Raw genomic sequence first — 27,017 nt, 5'->3', positions numbered from 1 at the left:
AAAGTGCTCTGACAAAGTTAAAACACGTGAAGCTTGCAGCTCCCACTACATTACTATAACCAAGAAGGGTAAAGGAATAGCACAACTACTTGTTGTTAGGGAGACTCCTATATATGTCGACCTTCATCCTCCGCAGCCAGACAGACCTGCAAATAAATAAAAAATGCTCAACTTTTCTTCACATCTGAGAGGGCACTCTCAGCAGAGTCTCTCGAAATACTCAGCTTCTTTTCCTCCCGATAATACCTCTGCAAACAAGCCACACCAAAGCAAGAGTATCTCATATCATCAGGGTTAAAAGCAAGAGTATCCCATATCATGCGTTTTCCCTGTCTTTTCCTTTGGCCTTGTTCTTACCTGCAAGACAAGGAGAAAGAGAGCAATTAGTCAGCACTTGGAATCAAACTTCCAGTCAGAAACTGACTGCTTGGAACCCTTTGCCTGATTACTTACCTGACATTTCTCTTGAGTACTCATCTTCAACATCTTATGCTTCCAGATACGATACCACATTTGCCTGAGGAACAGATAGGGCAAGTAAGAATAACACAATGAAGCATGTGGAGACAAGTATTACAGAACACGTGCCGATACATCCACTACTTTGTCAACAGCAAAAGTATCCCATATCATCAGGGTCGAGCGTACTATAGATTTGATGGACTTGTTTTGACCCTTAAATTCTTGAGTCGGCCTTATACTCTAGAGGAAACCAGAAAACCCTCCAGCCCAGTTCAAGAATAAGCATGTGGAAAGTTACTTCTTCAAAAGCAAAAGTATCTCATATCATCTCTTCTCCATTTTCTTCTCTTTATCCTTGTTGCTGTTTACGACACAAGGAGAAGGAGAACAATCAACCGGAAGCCGAAGTCGAACCTCCGATCCAGGTTGCTTGCTTGGAAGTCTGATTGCTTACCTTGTCTGTTACCTCATTCGGCAAGTCTCCTAGTTCGGCGACTTGGGGGACTCCTACTATAGGGTTTGTATTGCACTTGACCAAGCCCGAAACTACAAGTAAGCTTCAAGTGAAATTGATACATTACCTTGTGCATCTTCATCGGTTAAAGATACCACCCTTGGATGGAGGAAAAGTACTTCCAGAGAAGATGTCACATCTACATATGAGATAGATAATGCAAGTGAAAATGATACCACACTTCGGTACTTAGAAGTTTCGTAATTACTCAATGACTTGGATCTTGCAAGTCCCCAACCGAGGAGATTCCCTCACTCGGGAACTTAGGGGAGAATTGTTTGTACCATACTTGACCAATCTCGAAACTACTAAGTACCGGTTAACGTTATACCGCCAAGGACCCAAAAGAGTTTCCTTCTAACTAGGAGGCCAATCACAACGCGACACGTGTCGACATCAGAAGCCAATCATAACGCGACACGTGTCAATATCAGAAGCCAATCACAACACGACACATGTCAATGTCAGAATGAAACTAGAAACTCTCTTATATAAATAGAGATCATTCTCTCACAATATTTCCTAATGTCATTTGTACTAAATCATTCACTATACTAAAGGAGAACTTGAATCTATGTACTTGTGTAAACCCTTCACAATTAATGAAAGCTCCTCTACTCCGTGGACGTAGCCAATCTGGATGAACCACGTACATCTTGTGTTTGCATCCCTGTCCCTATCCATTTACATATTTATCCACACTAGTGACCGGAGCAATCTAGCGAAGGTCACAAACTTAACACTTTCTGTTGTACCAAAGTCCTCATTGATTTTGTGCATCAACAAGTAGATAACATAAATATAATCATGCCACAATGATTTGATAATTTTAGTCATCATATATTATTCATGGCTGCAAATATAATTAAGGCATCCCACGTATACCTCTGCATCCCGCAAGATTCAGAATAATTTCGTAAATTTCGTTATTTTGCTAATTCTTATAAACATTAGTCTAATATAGGCATATGTAGGAAGTTCTTTTTAAATTTATAAATGGAAAATAAATAAGTATATAATATTTAAAAGCAAAGACCCACTTACAGATACTTGCCATGTCACATCCGTTCGAGTTAGGAAGCCGGAGTCTCCGATAGTAATCGCACCTAAGCATAATATTGAGAACCATTAGTAAAACTCAATTAAAATGTTTGAATTTAGAGAAACGGACATCGGATTCAAAATTAACGCATCGAAATACACTAAGGAGGGTCCCGGGCAATTTTCGTAAAAAGTCAACTGAGACGTTTCGGCAGTCAACTACGTTAAAACTTTATAATTTCACTAAATGGATGCCAAAAAATGACTCGGGACGTTGAAAGCCTATGAGGGTTTTCGAGAAAATTTTGAAAAAGTCAACATAAGGAATATTCTAAGAATATTCCAAACCCATTTCAGAAATGGACTGGGCCGGATCTAGGCTTCCTTTACCTTTTTTATTGTTTTTTCAGATTCGGTCACTGGTTTCTGTGAAAGAGAAAACCAGAAGTTCAAAGGCTCTGATCGACTCCGCAACTTAACTAACACTAGCAACCTAATATACCAAATTGAGGCTTAAAGGACGAGGAATTGAAATATACCATTACAACTCCCGGCCATGGACGGAGTAGGTCGGAAAATACCTACAAGTCTCTCGGATTCACCAAACATCTAAGAAATAACTTCCCAAGTTGATTTATGTACCCATCACCACCAAATCAACCATATAGAACGAAAAATCAAACCAGGACTTCAAAAGGAAGGGATTAAGAGTACCCGCAGTTTACCTTAGTTGGAAAACCCAGAAATTTGTCGGAACAAAAATAAACCTTCCAAAGTTGAGCTTGGGTTTCCACCGTATGGGTTTGAGATTGAAGGTTCATTCTTGCTTTTCTTGTTTAATGGCGAAGGAAATGACGAGACCTAGTAGTGGTTGGCATCATGGTTTGCCGGAGGATAGCAGCTCGGTGGTGCTGCTCTCGGTGCTTCAGGAGGAGAAGGGCGAGAGATGAGAGGGAAAAGAGGTGGGGGAGAGTTTGAGAAAGAATGAGCTAAGGTGAGGTGGCAGAAAATGAGTGGAGGAAGAGTTGAGAAAAATAAAAAAATGATAGTTCTAAAATTGGGAGACATGGGAGAGAGGGGGAGAAATGGGATGTGGGCCCCGCTGGCTCACAAAACAACACACAGAGAATATCTCCCAATGGAAATTACCAAAATGCCCATCACATTCGTAATTCTGAAAAATCTCCATCGTAGCTCCAAATTTGAATCCACTTGTGCGCACACGTTCGTATCATCACGTACTACGCAAATACGCTAAAAGAATGAGTCATACGTCTCTCTTAACGATGGTCAACGAAAGTCAAAATCCTTGCCTCTAGGGGCATTTTCATCAATTCCCTCATTTAAAATTAATAAAATAGTAAAATTAGGGACATGTTGTCACATTTGGGGTCAAGTATAAGGTGATGGATGGAGTTTGTGATCGGATTTGGGGTATACCAATTTTAGGGGAGATTATGCCAATTTTTTGATATTATTTTATGTTGTTTTTTTTTGTTATTTGACCATGTTTGTTTTTTTTTTTTTTTTGTAGGGATCGTCGAGATTTTGACGGCTAAAGTTGAGGATTATAACACTAACAAACCATATCCCCAGCCAATACCACCACAATAGACTTGTATTAGGATTTTATTATTGTACTTTGTTAATTTATGTGTACATTTTGAATATATTATATATATTGGATAATTTGATCACTATTTTTCATATGTAATTTTATTTTGAATATGTCATTTTAAATTAAAGTAATTAAAAAAATAAAATCATACAATTAAATTAAATTAAAAAAGTAAAAATTTGAAAAATCTAGCGCTACCAAATATTTCATCGCACAAACAATTAACATAATTAAATTAATATAAGAGAAATAATAAAACAAAAAAGTCAAAAACCTTGTGCGACAAAATATTTCGTCTCGCAAAATATTAAATTAAATTAAAAATTAAAAAACAAAAATCCTTGCGTGACGAAGATTAATTTTCATCGCGTAAACCCTATTTTCATGAGTTTTGTGCAACGAACCATGCGTGACCAAAATTTCGTCGCACAAGGTTTTACGTGACAAAATTATACTTTTGCACAATAAACTTATTTCGTCGTGCAAAGTATTTTTTGTAGAGTCTAATTGCAATGTATTTCATTGTAGATTATACCAAAAAAAAAGACAAAATTTAAAAATATTTAATCATTAGATTAAAGGGTTGTGATTTTAAGGTTTTATTTTTTTTATTTTTTTTATTATCGTGTTTGTCTACACTATTTCATTGCAATTAAATATCTTAATGGTTTACAAATTGTCAAATGGTTATGAAGAGTTTAAAAATATACATTGGATGAGTAACCACCTCAAAATGTACTCATGAATCCCCAACAAAAAGGGACTATTCATGAACCTGTTCATGAATAATAGTGAAATGTGTAGCCTGTAGCCGATAATGGGATTATTTTGGCTAGGCTTCCTTTGAATGTATAAAGATACAGATAAAGGAGAAGTTATATTGTCGCATTGTTTTGAGTTTTTTAGTTGCTGTATGCACATCAGGATCAGATGTTAATCTAACATGTGATTAAGTGATTGGGTTTAGGTCCCACTTGGCTTTTGTTTAATATCCTTCTTTTGTCATGATTAAGATAATCTTAGCTCCAAACAACAAGATCTTCTCATCTATAATCCGGCTTTAAGAGTTGTAAATTATCCATAAAACATGATGACTCTGTGGTGACCCTTCCGTCACCACTCGCAGCTGGACTCTGTGTGATGCTCCGATCGCAAGCTGGTAATCATGGGGATACCATTTGCCCCCTAAATAGGCCCCGCCAAGAACATTTTTAATATCAACCAAGGTTCCTTGCCGCTGGTATTCGGGTGTGTCGGTGTGTGTGGCCATGCAACATACACTACAAGAAAATATGTGAGGCAACGATTAGAAAAGGCACATATATTATGTCCTTTTTCAATGTCTTTTTTTCTTTTCAAAAAGGCGACCTAAACTGTCGTGAGGAACTCTCGTGCAACATGTTGTATAAAACATTAACGTCTTTTTCTCTTATTTCATGTGCAAGTTTTATTTATTAGATTGTTCCTAAAAACATTTTTGTTGATTGTCATGTGAGTAGAGAAATAGAAGGATATTCATATATACAACATATTGCATGCAAGGATTTTGTTGAATTGTCCCACATACATCAATCTCCATGTAGTTTTCTACTCAAGAACGAAAAATTCCTTAATTTCCCATATTTGATGTTAGGAAAATAACTAAAAATTGCCATTTATTTCCTTTCCCACTGTGATTGTTGCTTGAATTGAAAACAATTTATTTAATTTTCTAATTAATATATTAGAAGTTCACAAACTTTAGAAATAAACAACTTTAGGGTTTTGGTTCAGAGGATGGGAGGCTGGGAACATGTTCTTATCACATCTTTTGGTTTTTGTTTCTTGGCTGGAGAAGCAAACCATTAACATAGACAGATCTTGAACCCTTAAAACATCTAATTTGCATATATTTTCTTTCTCTTTCTTTTTTTTTCCTGTCAAACAAATAAGAAAACAAAAACATCTTTAAACAGATATATAGTGTCACTGGCTTGTTAACACGTGTTTCTCAACTAGATATTGATTCTTCTCGTTGTTTTAATTACATGTTATCATTGTGTTGACTCATAACCTAGTTAGATTCATGAATATTGAATTTTTTACATGTATTCATTCCGTGTGTTCTAACAGTTTTAAAACATGAGCGAGAGAAAGAGAGAATCAACCACTAATGCAGCATGCTTGCTTGTTTATCTACTTTTTAGTTCTTTTTTGGAGGGGGGTGGGTGGTAAATTTTTCTACTTACTAGTTGCTATTACAGTAGGGTCACACCTGGTGATATTATACAAAGCCTTGGGCATAGAGAGAGAGAGAAGAAGACATGGACATATGAGAAAAGGGTACGATGAATGCGGGCAACAAAATAAAAGATGATGATCATGAAAAAGCCAAAAAACTAATTAAAGTCGATAAAAAGGACCTACAACATCAACAGACAAACACAAATTGATTAAAGTCGAAACAAACAGTACTGACTGCTGCTGGGAAAGCAAGAGATCGACTGATGATCAATTAATTAAATTAGTGTTTATTTTTTATTTCAACCTTTTGTCAAGAAGTGAGTGGAAGCAGCAAAAAAAGTGACCGGCATAACTCTCGAGGGTTTCTCTTTAATCACTCTTCTCTTTCTTTTTTTCACTTCTGCAGATAAATAAGCCATTGACTGCCCTGAGATCTAAGCTGATCACCCGCATGCACACAAAGACTTACTGCAGGCACAAACCACACCTTATTTTTCACTAAAGTTTGGACACTTGGGGCTGTGACTTTAATAAAGTCATTCTAATTATATTAAGCGACAAACTTTGGTGTGACATCTCAATATCTGAATCATGGTGTTATCCAGCTTTGAATCTTTTCTTTTCTCTCTTCTTATCTCAACATATAACACACACGCACACACCAAATTATCACTCTACTACACAACACAATGATATTCACTTTCCCTTTTTTTCATTCAACTTTCTTTGTGAATGCTTCAGAACTAATGAAAAATATGAGTTTGGAATGCGGAATGACAATCGGAGAGTGTGTTGTGTTATCGACGTACTTGATACTCCATGTGGGATATTTGTTGGAAAAATTAACTAGTTATCGATTTGGTTTATTCTTATATTAGATTATTTTCGTGTTTGTTTCAAAATTAGATCTTTATATAAATACACTTATTGTAACTTAGTAAAATTAATTATGGCAAGATGTAATTTTTATTCGGATTATGTAACTTTCTTAGTAATTTTGTAGCTAGAGTTCTTTATTTTTGTCTATGGAATAAGTTTCATAGTTTGTAATTCATTTTTCTTTTTTTTTCATCCTTTGATTTGTTTAACAATATTATTGTTACTATTTTTGTTTTTAATACATTGATATTTTTAAATTAAAAGGAGGAGGAGTTCGGCTAAGCCACACAATGGGCAACCTAATTTGGTATTGAATTTGCCATCCACGAGATTCGAACCTAAGAACTCTCACTTCCAAGTGAAAAAGAATATCATTAGACCTTAGTACTAAGTGGCTATTGTTACTATTCTTAACTTCAAATGCTAAATTGTAAACGAAATAACTAACTAATACGTGTGATATAATTGTGTGGGTTCGAAATTTCGAATACATTAAAAGAAAGGAAAACTAATGAAAAGGTTTTGAAAACTTTGAGTTTTAACGATAATGACAAAATAAAGGGTAAAGTGAATAGTACCAAGATTGACATTTTAGTGTAAAAATATGGTTTTTCGTTAAAGTGAACAGTAGGAGTTTTTTGTTAAACTTCCCTTAAAAGAATCCATTATATCCTTCTCTTCACTCTACATCCATGCATGCAACAAACTGAATAAAGGACGTACATGCATGGTTAGATTTTTTTACTTATGTGAAAATGACCATGTTTTGCATAATGGTTTTTCATTTTTGGATTAACCCTTAAACCCCAAGGTTCTATGTTAAATTAACTACGTACACTTTTTGACAAAAGGTTTATCACCTCTGAAAAAAAGAAAAAGACAACATAAGAGTACATAATTGTTTCATAACTAAAGTTTAAACATATTTTTCACACAAAAAAATTGGAGAATTGTTATTGGCATTCCAAAAATCTCTTTCTAGACTCCAAACTTTCTATATTTGGAAAGAAAAATACACTTATGAAGAGTGTACAATAAGATTTTTGAAGTGTCAATAACACTTCCCAAAAAATTGCTGAAACACTGTCTTTTTTTAATCCTAATTTCTTATGTTAGGTGGATTATGATCTTCTTAAATGATTGGAGCCATCCTCAGGGTTCCATATGGACACAGTATACATGCAAAACTACAGTCGAATTTGACTGTCAAACCACAGCATCATGGTTATTAGAATAGGTAAGCTCAGGCTGTAAAATATATTTTCTTTTATTTTTTCCGTTTGAGGTTCTTGTGCTACTCCTTATTTGGACCAAGCCGATCCAATCTGGTATTTACATATTCCAAACCCAAACAGAGAGACAAACAGTACATGTCATGTCCATTTCAAGGTTGTCTTTTATCCCAATTCTTGAACACGTGAACCCTTTGAGAGCATCTCCTGACCTAAAAGGGCAAGCATCTCAAATGCCAAAAAGCACATTTACTTTGATGCCCTAGAACTAAATTAGGGTTCAGTCTCAAGTTGAAGATAAGAACTTAACATGTAATTATTCGGTTTCTCCTCTCCTATCTTCATGCAAAAAAGCACATTGACTTTGATGCCCTATAACTAAATTCGGGTTCAGTCTAGGCCTAGCAATTCCTGACACTACCCGATAACCCGACACAACACGACACAAAATTAACAGGTGTTCGGGTCGACACGATAACGAATCGGGTCGTTATCGGGTTACCCGATAAGCACCTGTTAAGATAACGGGTTGGTTCGGGTATACACGTGGGTAACACGATACACGATAAACAGAATATTAATTTAATAATTTTATAACCCTAATAAAATACTATAATTATATATATATATATATATTAAATTAATTATAATAATTATATATACTATAATAATTATACCCCCAAAATATTAACTATAATAATTATATATATAATTTTAAATTAAATTTTATACGCCTAAAAACTATAATAATTATACATACATAATCAATAGATTTAAATCCACTTAATAGATATATATACCATTGACCCTGATGGGATACAAATTATACGAAACTAATTTCAACGATCCAACCGTCAAATTTGTTTGTATATGCTTCGAGATTGCATCATTAAAAAATTGAAAAAAAAAAACATTCAGAGATTAAGTAACCGAACAAAACTTTTCAACAGTTATAAAACGAAAAATCACGATTTAACTATTGTTTTAACTCTGATTTTTATGATTTTTTACAACTACATTCCTTGACCCTATATGAATACAATGAATGAATTCGATCTTCAATTTAAAATATTTACACTAGTGGATATCTTATGTTATACTTAATGAAAGTATGAATAAACTCTTAAGTGGTAGTGAATCTATTGTTTTCATAGGATACGCATTCTATGAAACTAGTTTCAACGATCCAACCGTCAAACATGTTTGTATATACTTCAAGATCGTATACACCAAAAATTGCAAAAAACAAACATTAAAGATTAAGTAACCGAACAAAACTTTTCGACGGATATAAAATGAAAAATCAAGATTTAACGGTTATTTTAACTTCGATTTTGATGATTTTTTACAGCTACACTCATTTACCCTATATGAATAGAATGAATGAATTCGATCTTCAATTTAAAATATTTACACTAGTGGATACCATAAAATCTTATGTTATACTTAATGAAAGTATGAATAAACTCTTAAATGTTAGTGAATCTATTGTTTTGATGGGATACGCATTCTACAAAACTAGTTTCAACGATCCAACCGTCAAACATGTTTGTATATACTTCGAGATTGCATACGCAAAAAATTGCAAAAAACAAACATTCAGAGATCAAGCAACGGGACAAAACTTTTCGACGGTTATAAAAAGAAAAATTATGATTTAATGGTTATTTTAACTTCGATTTTGATGATTCTTTACAGCTACACTCCTTGACCCTATATGAATACAATGAATGAATTCGATCTTCAATTTAAAATATTTACACTAGTAGATACCACAAAATCTTATGTTATACTTAATAAAAGTATGAATAAACTCTCAAGTATTGGTGAATCTATTGTTTTGATGGGATATGCATTCTACAAAACTAGTTTTAACGATTCAACTGTCAAACATGTTTGTATATATTTCGAGATCGCATACGTCAAAAATTGCAAAAAACAAACATTCAGAGATCAAGTAATGGGACAAAACTTTTCGACGGTTATAAAAATAAAAATCACGATTTAACGGCTATTTTAACTCCGATTTTGATGATTTTTTACAGCTACACTCCTTGACCCTATATGAATACGATGAATAAATTCAATCTTCAATTTAAAATATTTACACTAGTGGATACCACAAAATCTTGTTATACTTAATGAAAGTATGAATAAACTCTTAAGTGTTAGTGAATCCATTGTTTTGATGGGATACGCATTCTACAAAATTAGTTTCAACGATCCAACCGTTAAACGTATTTGTATATACTTCGAGATCGCATACGCCAAAAATTGCAAAAAACAAACATATAGAGATCAAGTAACGGGACAAAACCTTTCAACGGTTATAAAAAGAAAAATAACGATTTAACGGTTATTTTAACTCCGATTTTGATGATTCTTTACAGCTACATTCCTTGACCCTAAATGAATACAATGAATGAATTCGATCTTCAATTTAAAATATTTACATTAGTGGATACCACAAAATCTTATGTTATACTTAATGAAAGTATGAATAAACTCTTAAGTGTTAGTGAAGTTATTGTTTTGATGGGATACGCATTCTACGAAACTAGTTTCAACGATCCAATCGTCAAACATGTTTGTATATACTTCGAGATTGCATACACCAAAAATTGCAAAAAACAAACATTCAAAGATAAAGTAACGGGACAAAACTTTTCGACGGTTATAAAAAGAAAAATTATGATTTAACGGTTATTTTAACTCTGATTTTGATGATTTTTTACAGCTACACTCCTTGACCCTATATGAATACAATGAATGAATTCGATCTTCAATTAAAAAATTACACTAGTGGATACCACAAAATCTTATGTTATACTTAATGAGTATGAATAAACTATAATAATTATATACATTAATTTAACAATTTTATACCCCTAAAAACTAAAATAATTATATAATATAATTATATATATATATATATGTATATATTAAATTATGTGTTTTAATGTTTTGAAGTAATATTTATGTGGCAAAGTGTGGTATGTGCCAATGTAAGAAAAAAAATATATTTTTCTTAACGGGTCATAACGGGTTATAACGGGTCAGGTCACTTTACCCGTTGGGTAAAGTGACCTGACCTGTTAAGATAACAGGTGTGACACGACATGACCCGTTAAGATAACAGATGTTACACGAAAACGACACGAACACGACATACACGACCCGTTGGCCAGGCCTAGTTCAGTCTCAAGTTGAAGATAAGAACTTAACATGTAATTATTCGGTTTCTCCTCTCCTATCTTCTTTTCATCACATGATTAGTTACAGTAGGGCAGATTCACTTTGGGGCAAGGTGGGTCAACTGACCCCTCTAAGCTCAGAAATCCTCCATAGAAGAGTTGGTTGCTACATGTGCTTGAAAGTTGTCCTCCAACTGCTCGACGAATTTATCTCTATGGGCACTAAGCAGTGTAGCTGCTAGCCTCATGTCTTCGTATGCATTGCTGTGATCATCATTCGATAGGCTCACTCAACATATGTTGGCAATTGTCTGCATGCTTGCTTAAAAGCTATTGACATCAGTCGACATGATCGCTCATAAATTGTTGGTATTTGTCGACAGGCTTATAGAACATGACTTAACAAATGACCTCAGGCCTACCAAAGCTCGATGAAATGCCAATTTGCATGATATTTCGTCCAAAAAAATTTGCCCGCTACACACACTAATCTTATTGACCCCCAATAAAATTTCCTAGATCCACTACTGCAGATACGAGAGAATGCAATATTAAACTTGTTACAATTAAGTTTTTCCCTAATTATCATATCCAAATCCATAACTAAACGCATACATGTGATTGTATATCATGTATAAATTAGTTTTTAAGGGATAGAGAGTTTTTCATACGATGCTTCTGGTTGAAGACAATGGAGTAAATACAAATCTCCGTATATAAGACGCCCTAAATGGTTTCCATTGTTTTGGTACGTAGTAATTTTTCTATTCTCTGGAATGGAGAAGGAGCTGTGGCTGCCATTGTTTGTCCATTACTCGCTACTCATGCATAGAACTCTCCTTCCACATTTGGACTCAAATGAAGACCGAAGATACTCTAGCAAGTAGCAAAGCAAGTTTTCAAAAACAATGCATGTGACGGAGTAGTAGATGAGAAAAGGTGCTATGTGCTGTTGGTATATATTGTTGTTACATCTAGTTAATTTCACTTCATCTTGTCAAATTATAGTTAGGCTTTATCCCTTGGGTTTATACACTATTTCTAGCTTTTAGGGACAAATTCATTTGTCCATGACTCTCGATTAAAATTGGTATATGAGGTTCTGAAAGAAAGTTAAATAAAGAATGCCTGGCAAATGAGTGAGTCGTAATAAGATACCGAACTCGCTACGTCTAGATGTCAAGCCTGAGACATTTAACATGCAAACGAAGAAGATCTAGTGAAGCACTAGACTGTAGGACTGTTTTTTATGATATTCATTCTAAAAATTAATGTGTATTTTATGTAAGAAAACATATCTCTATAGAAGAAAAAAAAAGTGATGATATACGTATATATTGCCACTCTAATTAATATATTCATCACACGCCCCTTTGGAAAAACACCGCTTCAAACATACCAATCAATATTAGTACTTATGGTAAGTAAATGTTCAAACAACTGTTCAAAGTTCCTAGATCTCCTTGTAAGGCTTGCTAAAACACCCGTTGTCTAACTTGACTAATCGCCCTTTGTTATTTGCTGTCTTTTGTCTTGTTCTCGGCATATTCCGAAATTGTGAATTGTGTACCGATATTCTTCTCCTCAGGTTTCTTAACCTCAATCTATCTTTCTTCTTTAGCGATGGATATATGGCAGTGACTCTTATAACCATAGTTGGCGTTCTTCGCCATCCATTGGCAACAATTAGTAGTTTTGTGGTAGCAGGCTAGCGGCACTCCCAGCTAGGGTTAGGGTTGATGCAATCCTATAGACTATAGGAAAATATTGTTTATTCCCTCCTGTTTGAATAATGTGAAAGTACAAGGAAAATTATCTTTGTATAAATTCTTTCTTCCTTTGCACAGTTATTTGTTTATGTACATGATTTTATTTACTTTATACGATTTAGCGGTAAAAAATGAGCATGAGGTGTGGTGTGGAGAAAAAAATGTTGCGTTGAAATCAATTTGTAGGTACAAGTGATGAGTGTGGAATTTTTTTTTTCTATTCTATAATTAAGTGGTTAGGGATGCAAAAAATGAAAAATTAAGTTGTTTTTGATATAAAGTGATATAAAGCGTTAACAGATAAGAGGAACAAATCTAGGACTACAGTGCATAAATAAATATTCTTAATTACTTGAGCTACAAATTTATTTTGAAATATTTTTTTCCATAAAAAGAAAATTGAAGTATTTATTGACTATTTATAATTACTCGATTAATTAAATGCTAAAGTCTCGTTTCATAACCACTTCATTTTTAGTTTTTAATTTTCAAATTTTAGTTTTTAGGTAATATTTAACAAAACCTAAAAATTGAAAGCAACTATCTAATAGTTTTCAATTCAAAAAAATTAAAAAAACTTGTAAATCACAAACGAAATAGTTATACGACCTTAAAACAAAACTTTCATAATCACATGCGGAGAGGTCCACCGAATATACAATAGAACCTCGTGGCAAATAAACAGTATGCATGTAAAGAAAGACAAATTTTTCAGTACAATAAACGCTACCTGATACATTAAATATCATAATACAAGTAATTACACATTTAAAAAATTACAAACACTTATATTATAATATTTATTATCTATATATATATAAAGTGAGATACCAAATTATGTACAAGGCACACGGAGAAATTTCCTGAGCAAGGTGGGGGACAACTTTGTAAATGCCCGTGCGTTGCACATGTCAGTCTCTCCGTCGCTAAACCGAGTGGCAGTCTAGTGAATACAAAAACGTGCGAGGGGTAAATTCGGTAAATCGGTAATCGAGGAGCGAGAGAGAATGTATGTGTGACAGTGTGAGGAAGGAAATGTTAATTTATGTATCGCAAAAACAAAATGAGGCAGCGCCAAAAGCGCAGGCCAAAGACACCAGAATCACCTCCACGCGCTCTTCGCTCCTGTCAACGCCTCTAGCTAAACTTTGTCAGGAAACGTGTACTCACGCGCGGGAAATGGAGTACGGCGGTGGTGGGAAGGACGGAGATTTTTAGGGTTGATGAGACTTGAGATACAAAGAAGAGTGGGACTGTGGATGGGAAGGTCTCTGATGGGTCAGTGGGGGAATCGGATAATGTTAGAGAGATCAATTATTTAAATTAAAATATCTAAATTATGCATCGTGTTGTTGAATTATTATTTGAAGGTTTCTTTTTTAATTCACTTTTTTTTTAAATTTTTTTTTAAATGGGAATAACTGGTGATAAGCCCTTCCGTTAGAGACTTCCACACTAACAACAGGTTTTAAATCCAAGACCTTCAGTTTTTAGTTTCAAGTCTCGTAATCCACTATTTACTATCAAACTACAAACTCGTGGTTAACGTATTTATTTATTATTGATAATATTATATGATGTATAAAGTTGATCTAAAAAATCAATCTAAAAATACTCCCGACAGTAACAACACCACTCCCACCATATTTGCTGCCAAATTGTCCAAGGGCCCCTCCTCTCCTTTCTCATTTTGCATCGACAGCTCTCTCTCTCTCTCTCTCTCTCTCTCTCTCTCTCTCTCTCTCCTCTCTATTTTCATAAAATGATATGTCCATGACCTCTTGTCAATCCCAAGATTCCGATTCCACCCATTCAAACATCACTAGTCGATATATTTTACTATATAAATATTATAATTTTATTTATCATTTATTTGTGTCAAACAAATCACGATTATAATAAAAAGTAAAATCTTTATGATTAATCCTCCACATGTTTGATTTATGTGAATAATTAAATTTTATTCAAATCAATTTTTTTTTATTGATATGATCTTTAGAAGATGACAAAATAAATGAATGGTTCGGATTATTACCTTTGGACAATAAAATAATATCACTTCGTCATATATTAAGAAAAGAGTCTTTACACATAAGAGATTGATCTTCAACTAAATAGTCTAAATCATATTGCACAAAATTGAAAAAGATCACTACTTATTCTGGTCATTTTCTTAAGACAATTTACACAAAACTTTTGTAAAGAAAAGTCCAAATGATTTTTTTTGTTTGTTTTTAGTTTACTAGTAGTTTTCATTTTGGTATGGAAAATAATAACCATGCACTCTTTTTCTCTTTATTTATCCTATTTAATATTTATTTGTTGTTTTCGTTCAATTTGTCATATGGGTAAGCTAAATTATTCGCATTGAGCACTTGCATTAGTAAAAGTATAATGCTTAGAGACCAAATTTGTTAAACCAAATTTACAAACCAAATGATGTAGTTGTAAATGTTTGAATTATTGAGTAAATGTCAATTAACGTGCTTGTTTCTTATTGGTAACACATAATTTGGTTTATAAATGTGGTATTCCAAGCATTATCTCAAAAATTCTCATTGTGCACTCCAAACTTTTTATATTTAGAAAAAAAAAAACATACTCGTGAAAAGTGTACAATAAAATTTTTAGAATGTCAATAACAATTCTCTATTTTTAACTCTATTTGATTTAGCACGACTATTTTCTTAAAAAAAACATTCGTTTACTTGCTTACTTTAAAAAACGAAGGATAACTTTGAAGCTTTCTTTTTTATTTAGTAAGGTAGTTTACTCACCATACGGAGTAAGGCTTTACTTCATGGCTTTAAACTTTAAAGTTGCCTAACTTGAACCTAAAGTTTTGGTCTTCATTGCTCCACGTACTTGTTTAGTTCTTAAATAATCCATATAGATTGGATAGGAGGAGGTTATATTTGTTTAGTCTTCTTCATAAGAACGATAAATTACAACAAAAACGCACGAGGGCATCCTTCTCCAAAAATGTCAAAGGAAGAGTACTATAAAAGATTGGATTTGGAGCAGTAACGGAAAGTAATTATGTTTATGCACTCTGATGCGGCTTGGATCCCCATCGATCTTCTTCCTCTCTAACAAAACACTTTCTTGAAACCACTTATTCAAAAGGAAAGCAAAACATGAACAAGGGCATGACCTTCAAAATGGAGAATAATAAATTCTTCAACATTGCAAAACACAAAGTTCCTCTTGTCAAAATTAGCGTAATTTTCAAACTTCTGTTTTATTTTGATTTATTCAATCCAAAGCTGATAGAAAAAGATAAAACTACATAACAAAACAAAGCATACAAAAATCTCTCCTCCATAATTAATTGGCAAAAGAGGCTACTCTTGGTCTCCAAATTTTCATTTTTGTTGTTAAAACTTTGTTTAATGGGATGACCATTTTGTACTTTTAATTTTGAAGATTTTTTTTAACAACCCATATTATCTACACTAAAAGGGAGGGGTAAACTTAGTCTCTCAATAAGCTAGCAATAATATGGTTCAAATTCGTTTTTTCTAGAATCGAACCTAAGATCTCTCACTTACAAGTGAAGAAGAAACCTACTAGATTGTAATACTAAATGACAAATTTTGAAGATTTTTAAATGAAGAAAATAGAAAATGAATGAAAACCCCTTTTTGTCTTTTCAATATATTTTCTTGCTAAAACCTTCCTTTTGTCTTGGTGGAGGGCCTCACCTACGACGTCCTTCATACAGTAAAGGAAAATTACTAATTAAAACGAAAAAGATAAAGCCAAAGGCAGAGCAAAAGCAGAGAGAAAGAAGAGAGAGAGAGACTGTGTTGGGTGGGGGGGACAGGCTAAGACAGTACATTACCAACACTCTCCACCCTCCTCTCTCTCTTTCTCTCCTCCCCTCTCTCTCTGTCTTCTGTTAAACAGTCGAAGTCGAAAAGCCATCACCACATTGGCTTTTTTTGCCTTTTGTTTCTGTGTTCGTATGCAATTGTCTACGTCTGCTGCTGCTTCTGCTCCTTCTTCTAACCACCTGTAAATGGGGGAGGAGGAAATGGAATCATACTTTGAATTCCTTGTTATCATTTGATAAACCACTTCTTCTTCTTGCTCTTCTCTCTCTCTCACTCTCAGCTTTTCTCTCTCCTTCACTCTCTGAAATTTTCCTCCAAGCCAAACATGATTTTCTTCTTCTTTTCTGTTCATCTCCTCTTTTTGCTTTCTGGGTTCCCTTCAAAACATCAAAACTCCTTGAAATGATTTGAATTTCACCTCCCCATTTCAAATTTTCCCTTTCTGCTTTCTGGGTTCTCCTCACTTCTCCCATTTGGTTACTCATTTTCTTGTTTTTGATTATCTTGTCAATTTTTCTTTTGGGACTGCTTATCTGGGAAGCACTTTTTCTTGAGCAATTCTGGGGAACATTCATGGAAATTGATCTGAACCATGCAGTGAGGGAGGTGGAGAAGAATGCTTATTGCAATGGGGATTGTGGCGGTGTTTGTGTTTATTGCTTGTCCTCTTCAACTTCTTCATCTTCTTCCAATTCATCCTCAGCTCCTGTGGCTTCCTCAATTTATCTGGAGCTTTGGCATGCTTGTGCTGGCCCTCTCATCTCACTCCCCAAGAAAGGGAATGTGGTTGTCTACTTCCCACAAGGCCACTTGGAGCAAGTTGCCTCCTCCTCTCCTTTCTCTCCCATGGAGATGCCCACGTTTGATCTCCACCCGCAGATCTTCTGCAAGGTTGTGAATGTCCAGCTGCTTGTGAGTAACCTTTCCATATGAAACTCCCAGCATTGTATTTATTTTGTTATTATTTTCTCAAATATTTTCTGGGTATTTAATTTGGTTATTGAATTTGTTGCTTCTTGAATTAACAGGCTAACAAGGAGAATGATGAGGTCTACACACATGTCACTTTGCTTCCTCAGCCTGAGGTATGATTGTAATAAACAATGAAATTTGGAGTGGAATTGTTCTATTTAATTCTTAACCTTTTATTGTTGTGGACTTGAAGTTTCTGTTGGAATGCTATTTTTTCGTAGTGGCTGCTCAATTTTATCGGTTTATAGCGGTTATAATTAGGATGTGGATTTTGGGTATTCTGTAGTTGGTAGGAACAAATTTGGAAGGGAAAGAGCTTGAAGAGTTGGGAGTGGATGAGGGGGATGGAGGATCACCTACAAAATCAACCCCTCACATGTTTTGCAAAACGCTTACAGCTTCCGATACCAGTACACACGGAGGGTTTTCTGTTCCTCGGAGAGCTGCTGAAGACTGCTTTCCTCCATTGGTATGAATAAATGCATTTATATTTCTCTGTTTTCCATCGAAGGTTTTTCTATTTGTATATCTTTTAATAGAATTCTTCTTTTATCGGTAGGACTATAAACAGCAGAGGCCGTCTCAAGAACTTGTTGCAAAGGACCTACACGGGGTAGAGTGGAGGTTTCGACATATATATAGAGGTAAATCATTTAGAATTCCTCTTTCGGTTTGATTGATTGTTAATTTGGTATGATTCTGAGCGTATTACTCATCAGGTCAGCCAAGGCGACATCTGCTCACTACAGGATGGAGTATTTTCATAAGCCAAAAGAATCTTGTAGCGGGGGATGCTGTGCTTTTTTTGAGGTAACTGCAATTAATTGACTATTTTAGTTTCAAATTGATCATGGCTTAGGAATCACTCAAATTTGTTTCTCTACCAATTCAAAGGCTATCATCGATATTTTAACAGGTGAGAAGTAGCCAAAAATATGCCTTTTGCCTGAATGATGTTAATGGTTGATTCTTTCGGAGATTTCCTTGTGAAGGAGCTATTAATAATTACTAAGGATCATAAAAAGTGTTGATTGGCCATATTGTAGTTGGTTGAGCATACATATTTATTTTTCTCTGTAAAAGAATCTCTGCTGCTGGAATGCAAATACTTTTATGTCCAAAGGCGAAAATAGATTTCCGCACATTATAGGATGTAGACTTATGTTACGTGTACCTTGTCTATTATGAAAGAATATTATGTCTTTGGAACAAGACTAATTTAACTTCTATTTGAAGCTAAAAGTTTCTTTGATTTTGTTCATTGTCTGGTAACCTCGGTAACTTAAATACTTTACAATGGTCTTTGTAGGGGTGAAAACGGAGAGCTGAGGTTGGGAATTAGAAGAGCTGTTCGACCTAGAAATGGTCTTCCTGATTCAGTTGTAGGCAACCAGAATTCGTACCCTAGTGTTCTTTCTTTCGTGGCTAATGCGATATCCACCAAGAGCATGTTTCATGTATTCTACAGTCCAAGGTACTAGTACAATACTATTCCGCTTTACTTTTTGGTGATGTTAGTTTTGACACACAGTTTTTATGAACCCTTATATACTCTGCATTTTCGTACTTAACATTTTTCATTTGATCACTAAATGTGGCGTATCTGTATGATTGCACATTTTTTGTGTATGATCTAAATATGCTTGTCCTGTTCTCGTGGTAAAGAAGCACAAACAATAGAAAACAAGAACTTGACGCGATTACTTAAATAAGGAGATGACATTAATAATTTAGTACACTACTTTGTTAATACGGTTCCATAAACTAGTACGGCAAGTGCTAGTAAGTTGGGGTATTTCCACTTTTGGATATCACAACAGTTGGCATGAGTTACACGGAAATCTACTGATAATTCTAGTTATCTTTTAACTTCAGAATCTACCAGCTTGTTCGTCCTGTGTTTTGTGCAAACCGTTCTTTTAAGGTTTATTCTCTTTCGACGAGGCTTAAATATGGTTACTTTCATTCCATTGTATGCTTAATGAAGTAACCTCTCTTTCCATTGCTCAAATCATCTATCAAAAACAAAAACAGATTTTTTTTTTCACCAAGATTCGTAAACATGCATGGACGGGGTTATGCATTGACAGAATCTTTTCAAATTGTTTAAATTTCTGTGATGCAGGGCAAGCCATGCAGAGTTTGTCATTCCCTACCAAAAATATGTCAAAAGCATCACTAATCCGGTGACCACCGGGACACGATTCAAAATGAGATTTGATAGGGATGATTCACCTGAAAGAAGGTATTTATAAGTTGATTCAATGGCATGGCCAGCATGTTTTCCTTGTTAGACTTTTTATTGACACAGTATAGATTCTGGTTTCTTGTAGGTGTAGTGGTGTAGTGACTGGTATCACCGACTTGGATCCGTTTCGATGGCCAAACTCAAAATGGAGATGCTTGATGGTATGCTTCGTATTTTATCTTCCTTTTTTAAAACCGATAATGAACTGCATGCCGTGTTTTTCTGAGAGAGAGAGAGAGAGAGAGAGAGAGAGAGAGAGTGCTGAATTATTGAAATGCATCTATGCATGCACTGCATATGCACTTCGTGTAAAGAAATGACAGCTTCACAAACTATAGTTCTATTATTGTGGTGTTACATTTACACCTTTATTTGTTACGTTACCAGGTCAGATGGGATGAAGATATAGGAAATGATCATCAAGAAAGAGTCTCGCTGTGGGAGGTTGATCCTTCTGTTTCTCTCCCACCTTTGAGCATCCAGTCTTCTCCAAGACTGAAGAAACTGCGGACAAGTCTGCAGGGAACCCCACCCATCCCCTCCATCACTGGTACGATACTTCCCAATAACATTGCAAGCATTTTTTACATCATCATTGGTCCTCAATATGTGAATTTTCTTGCAGCTGGAGGGGCTGGGTTTAAGGACTTTGAGGAATCAGTTAAATCCTCTAAGGTCTTGCAAGGTCAAGAAAATATAGGTTTCATATCACCCCTCTATGGGGGTGATACTGTAAACCGCCCGCAAGATTTTGAGATGCACGCTCCGGCACATCTAAGTCTTGCATCAAATGCAACACAGAAGGCTACTATTGATGAGCTTATGAGGGCTCGCCGCACCCCCTACACAGGATTTGCGGAATCAGATAGATTTCCAAAAGTCTTGCAAGGTCAAGAAATATGCCCATTGAGATCGTTGACAGGAAAAGCAAATTTCACCCTAGGTGATTGGGAATCCAACAATGGTTGCGCACCTTTCAACGTTTATCAACCGCCCAAACCAAATTATTTCTCTCTAGCTTCTGGATCCCTTCCAAATATGTACTTTCCTTATGGTGACATTCACAGAGCTGGCCAAGATCCCACAATGTGCTCTAATGCTACCAACTTACCCAGAGAGAAAATGCAAATCAACCCATACTCTATGCAGATGGGAGTTGCAAGAAATGAAGTTGGAAGGCCAAATAAACCTTGTGAACATAAGACACAGGAGAGTACTTCTACCCTTCCCGCTTTAGTGCCAAATCCAAGAAATCCAAATGATAAAGACTATAACGGGACTGTTACTGGGTGTAAACTTTTTGGTTTTTCCTTGACCGGGGACAATCCCTCTCCAAACTCTCAGAGTTCCAGTAAGCGGAGTTGTACAAAGGTAAGCTATTGTAGCCCTCAAGTTGGTCTCTAAAATGCCATGCCTAGGACATCTTTGCCAACTGATGTTACATATATTGAGTGAAGGTTCACAAGCAAGGCAGCTTAGTGGGAAGAGCCATTGATCTCGCAAAACTGAATGGCTATGGTGACCTGCTGACCGAACTGGAGCGGCTGTTTGGCATGGAAGGCCTTCTTCGAGATTCTGATAAAGGATGGCGGATCTTGTACACTGATAGTGAGAACGATATGATGGTTGTTGGGGATGACCCATGGCAGTACGTCTCTCTCTCTCTCTCTCTCTCTCTCGGAAAGTAGAATTTTATATCTAGTTCTGCATTTATAAACTTTTGTTTTAAGTTAATTAGCATAAATGTAGCTGCAAGTTTTGTTTCTGAACAATTCATACAAGTGCTTTTTGTATATGACCTTCCGGAAATGATGTGTTCTTGGTGCAGTGAATTTTGCAATGTGGTCTCCAAAATCCATATATATACCCGGGAAGAAGTGGAGAAGATGACCATCGGAATGATCAGCGATGATACTCAAAGTTGTTTGGAACATGCGCCGGTCATGCTTGAAGTGTCAAAGTCCTCATCCGTGAGCCAGCCGGATTCTTCTCCGACGGCTATCCGGGTCTAAAAATAATGAAATTCAGGGTGGTCATTGTGTTGTTGTAATCTTATATCTGCATATGCAAATAGTGCACACCAGAACCTAATTGTGTATTTTATTGAGTTCCTAGTCCTAAGTTATGTAGTTGCGGTTGTCGTAGTCTTGAAACCGAGACATGTTTGGCCTTCCGGAGATTGGCGTCTTTCCGATTGACGTTTGATTATGTAGTACTGTAACTTTGTATGAGCATGAATTGTTGATGTGTGCTATTACTCTGTAGGTTTCCAACATATTGGAGAAGATGAAACGATTTCTAGTAGGGTTTCTTTAGGATGCTTCCCTCCACATCAATGATTTATTCATGACTTTGGTTCAAACATTAAAGATTATGCTGTCTCTAACTGAAAATTACAGAGATGAAACGGAGTCCGGAGCCTACGACTGCTGAACCTCGCTACCACCACGGGTAAATAGAGTACGGTTTTACAGCAAAGGTGAAAAAGTAAAGAAATTTCCGAACTTTCAGTGTTTTTATTACCCGAAGAACACTCTGATTCTCGTTTTCTGATCATGGATGCACCAGTTGCTACGATCCTTCTTCCTGATTCTGCATTCTGGAATGTGCGAGTGAAAGAAACTCAAATGGCGGACTGCAACACCGGGTGTATCTTGAATGCAGTGCCCGAGAGGCGAGAGCTGCACACATTTCAGCTCAGCAATTGAACATGTGCATTCTGATCTCACTATCCCAGCTCCGATCTCATACAGTTCGGCATCGCGAAGGAGACAGGCCAGTTGGGTACTCATTTACATAACCATTACCACCAAAACATTGTGTAGCCTGCAAAGTTCAAATAAACTTGTTCACGGCACTTGTAAAGTCATCATGCACAAGCCCTCATCTGTTTGTTGCAAGCATATGGATATACAAATCCCAGTTCTAGTTACGAAAAACCTCTAGGAAACAAATCACGTGAACGAAAATTACCCAACTTTATTAAGGGCATTCGAGCAATATGTAGAAAACTATTCGTCTGGCCAAGATAAGACTAAATTGATTGGCACGAATGAGGTTTATATTTGAGTAAGAAAAATTACACATCTGCAGAAGTAAGTGCAGAATCTTTTACCTGCAAAGCAACCTGCGTGGCTCTTTCAGCCGTACATAGTATAACTCCAGCACAATCCTGAAAATTCGTACCTTGAAGAGTTATTGTTTGCAAATGCCAAGAACTTGTAAGATCACTTACTAAAGTGAAAAAAAAGAATTTAGAAGCCCCAACAGCAGTTACAGCACCTTAGGGTCAATTTTTCCGTTGTCACACTCCCTGGCAACAGAATACACGTAGGACCTGAAAACAATGGGAGGAGAGAAAGAAAGAGATGGATAACTCTGTTACCATTTGACTATTAGAAGAAAGAAAAAGCAGTCAAAAAAGGAATACGAATCCTTCACCTTGATGATTGCAAACAAGTATAAATGTCAGCAAAAGCAACTGACCAAAGTTAAGTTGGCTTCTGTACACCGAGAGATGGCCCTCTTCTTTCAATATTTTATAGTGCAGATAGAAAAATGTTTAAGCAAAGATGGAATTCGTATATTCTTCGTTAAATCACATTGGGCATCGTTTGAGCGGATACAGACTGTTCCTTTTGTGATGGAACTCGGATGCCTTGTTTGATCAGATGTGTTAGAGGAAGTGCAGAATTTTAAGAAATGGGTTCAGTCCTCCTCCTATAGCTATCATTTCCTCCATTTCTTCTTCTGTCCGACTCATATCCTTGACAGAATTATCACATAAAAAACAAACGAGAAGTTAAACCAAGCCATAAATATGTCTACAAATTTCATATCGGTCCATATACTCTGCTTCTCCAACAGATTTCATCATCTTAAAAGAAGAGTAACAGAAAAGTTGCCCAATCACTTGATAGATTAAATTAAAATAGCACATATCATTCGTCACTAAGTGATGCGTGAATCAAATGGCTACATGAACTGGACTCAGCAGTGGAACAACTCTCTCCAATGCAGCATTCAAGGGAAGGATGCACCGAAAGTTGTCCAAACTGCAAAGATGTAAATCAATTTCATCACGATCTTTCTATTAATGCCAACATAGCGGGTGAATTAACGATCAACTCCATAGTTGATGCATCTGCAGAAAAACCCCTCACCACCATTTCTTGAATAAGTCTCATAGCCCTTGATGTCTCGTAGTTACTGATAAACCCTCGGATAATTGTGTTGTACGTGCAATCATTTGGAGAACAATCTCTCTCTTCCATTTCTCTAAGCAACTTTTCTGCTTCACATGTCAGTCCCCCATTACAAAATCCACTGATCATTATAGTATATGTCCTGACATTAGGTTGAATTCCTTTTGATGATAAACTACAAAAGAGATCCCATGCATATTCAACTTTTTCAGCTCTGCACAAACCTTCAATAAGAATATTATAAGTTACAATGTTAAAATCCAACTTCTTTCCCTCCATCTCTTCCAACAATTCAACTGCCTTGGGAAATTGTTGGTTTTTACAAAGGCCATCCAATAAAATATTATACGTTTGAATGCCTGGAAGTTGGCCACAAGCTTGCATTTGAGAGAACAAGTTTTGCGCATCTTGTGTTCTCCCCATCTTGCAAAACCCATCAATAAGAGTGTTGTAAGTAACCGTATTTGGAACAACTCCCTTATGAGACATTTCCAGAAAAATCATCCGAGCATCATCTATCCTTTTATGCTTACAATAGCCATTTATCAATATGCTATAAGTATGAGCATCGACCATGCACCCTTTGCTAAGCATTATTTCAAAAACCTTTTTCGCCTCGTCCATTTCTCCTCGCAAACAGTAACCATCTATAAGCGAATTGTAAGTAATTGTATCGGGTGCTATATTCCTTTGCGTCATCATTTCGACCACGCTCCTTGCTTCCTGGACCATCCCCTCTTTACAAAATGTATCAACCAAAACACTGAAGGTGCACACATCTGGAAAGATATGTTTACTCACCATTTCATTCAACAATCTTGTAGCTTCTTTCCAATTTCCTAATTTGCAAACTCCATGAACCAAAGAGTATAGGTAATGACATTTGGGGCAATACCCTTGCTCGTCATTTCTGAGAAGAGCTTCCATGCATCAACAACTTGAGTATCCTTGCAAAGACTGTCGATGATCGTGCTATAGACAACTACGTCAGGCTTGCAACCTCTTTCATCCATCTTCTTAAGCAACTGGATTGCTGCAGTGTTGTTACCTTTCGCGCAAAGGCCCTTTACTAGGGTACCGAAAGTAACCGCATTCGGCTTGCAATTACCTCCCTCCATCATTTTGTTGAAAAGTGCTGCTGCCTTAGACTCTCTATCCTCAAGAAGAAAGCCGTTGATTAGAGTGTTGATGGTTGCGACATCAGGTTCAAAACCAAATTTGAAGAATTTTCCCAAAATAGACAAGCTAAACCCCATTTGGTGCATATGGCAAAAGCAATTCATGATAATGTGTAAGGTATAAACATTAGGACGAATTCCTGACACAACCATTTGGTTATTCAAGGAGATGACTGTCGAGTAATGCTTCAACTTGACAAGTTGAGCCAACACTTGAGTGAAAAGGACAACGGAAGGCAGAGGACGCCTTTGAAGCATTTCGTCGAACATATTGAGAGCATCCTCAACATTGGTGATTTTCACAAGCTGGTGGTGTTGGGTGTTTCGAGAGTGAAAGAAAGCCAAGTAATTGTTGAAGAAAACAACAACAGAAGAAGATTGAAGAAGACAAGGCAGCATACCTCTGAGTTTGAGTTTCAGTCTGGTGGTGCTGCTTCTGCTGCCATAACCAACCTTCAAAGAAGCAGCAGCAGCAATCGTTGCCCGCATCATCTTCAGCGATTCAGCCCGTTTTCTAGGGCCTAGCTCTTATGCTGCATAAATTAATTCAAATCCAACGGCCGGAAGAAAACTAGTAGTTGAGAGGCATCGTTTGTATCACCGGAAGAAAACTTATGACAAATTTATATGGGGTATTATTGTTTGTTTTAGGCCATTACTTTATTTGGGACACTTGGCTACATTATAAACCAGGAGCTAGACAATTGTTTAGCCTAGAGGGGCGTTTGTATCAATAAATTAAAGAGTAAACTGTCGATTTGCCCCCTGAACTATCACCCAACTTTCGATTTGCCCCTTGAACTTTTTAATTGGAAAATTAAGGACTTAAACTAATTTTTTTGGCCGATTTGCCCCATGCTGTTAATTTTTCATTCATTCCATCCAAATTTCTGTTAAATGGAAGCATATGCACAACATGTGTGGGTAGTTCGGTCACTTCATTCTTTAAAATAATTGAAAACCGTAGATTTCTAAAATATAAACCTATGCAAATATGTGTGATTCTATAGCTTTTCTGTCTGAAGGTCTAGTGAAATGACGCTTTTGTCCACAAATGAGAGTTACGTGGTTTGCACATGATAAGAGTTAACGTTAATTTGGATGAAATTTATGAAAAACTAACGGTAGGGGGGAAATCGGCCAAAAAAATTAGTTTAAGTCCTTAATTTTCCAATTAAAAAGTTCAGGGGGCAAATCGACAGTTTACTCTAAATTAAAATAATAAACTTAAAACTAATAAATTATTCAGAAATTTATGTTAAAGTTATGTTTTGCACTTTCAATTGAATATGATATATGAAGAGTATTGTTAGGATGACCAAAATTTTAAATTAAATGTGCAAACTAAATGATGTGTAACGAATACAAAACTCGTATGTTAATCGACACTTAATTAATAATCCAATTATCTACAAACACATCATTTAGTTTTCAGATTTGGTTTAAAAATTTTAATCTTTCTAATATTATCCATATATGAATGTGGCTTCATTTTAAAAATAATTTCTTATATGACTATAATTTTAGACGAGACTATATTTAGCCCTTTTAGTTGGAACCTTAAAGTGAGTAATGTGATGTATCTCTAGCTTGGGATAAAGGTCGGCATTCCTTATGGATTGAATGTGACTCCTCGCTGGTTGTTC

At 35.7% G+C, this 27,017-nt stretch overlaps 1 protein-coding gene and 1 pseudogene across 1 annotated transcript; one reads left to right on the top strand and one right to left on the bottom strand.

Annotated features, from left to right (window-relative positions):
• The first annotated feature begins 16,609 nt into the window (after window positions 1-16,609).
• On the top strand, window positions 16,610-22,245 carry LOC103447864 (auxin response factor 4). The gene is made up of 12 exons (XM_008387068.4): window positions 16,610-17,680; window positions 17,797-17,853; window positions 18,027-18,209; window positions 18,300-18,384; window positions 18,460-18,550; window positions 19,050-19,214; window positions 19,866-19,985; window positions 20,074-20,149; window positions 20,376-20,538; window positions 20,614-21,359; window positions 21,446-21,636; window positions 21,817-22,245. Exons 1-12 carry the CDS (start codon window positions 17,342-17,344, stop codon window positions 21,998-22,000), a joined length of 2,400 nt encoding a protein of 799 aa, XP_008385290.2. The 5' UTR covers window positions 16,610-17,341; the 3' UTR covers window positions 22,001-22,245.
• Window positions 22,246-22,283: 38 nt separating this feature from the next.
• On the bottom strand, window positions 22,284-26,006 carry LOC103447942 (putative pentatricopeptide repeat-containing protein At1g12700, mitochondrial; annotated as a pseudogene).
• Between the last annotated feature and the right edge of the window lie 1,011 nt (window positions 26,007-27,017).

This window comes from Malus domestica, chromosome 11 (assembly GCF_042453785.1).
Source record: "Malus domestica chromosome 11, GDT2T_hap1".
Lineage (NCBI taxonomy): Eukaryota > Viridiplantae > Streptophyta > Magnoliopsida > Rosales > Rosaceae > Malus > Malus domestica.
This window is presented reverse-complemented; position numbering and strand designations above follow the sequence as displayed.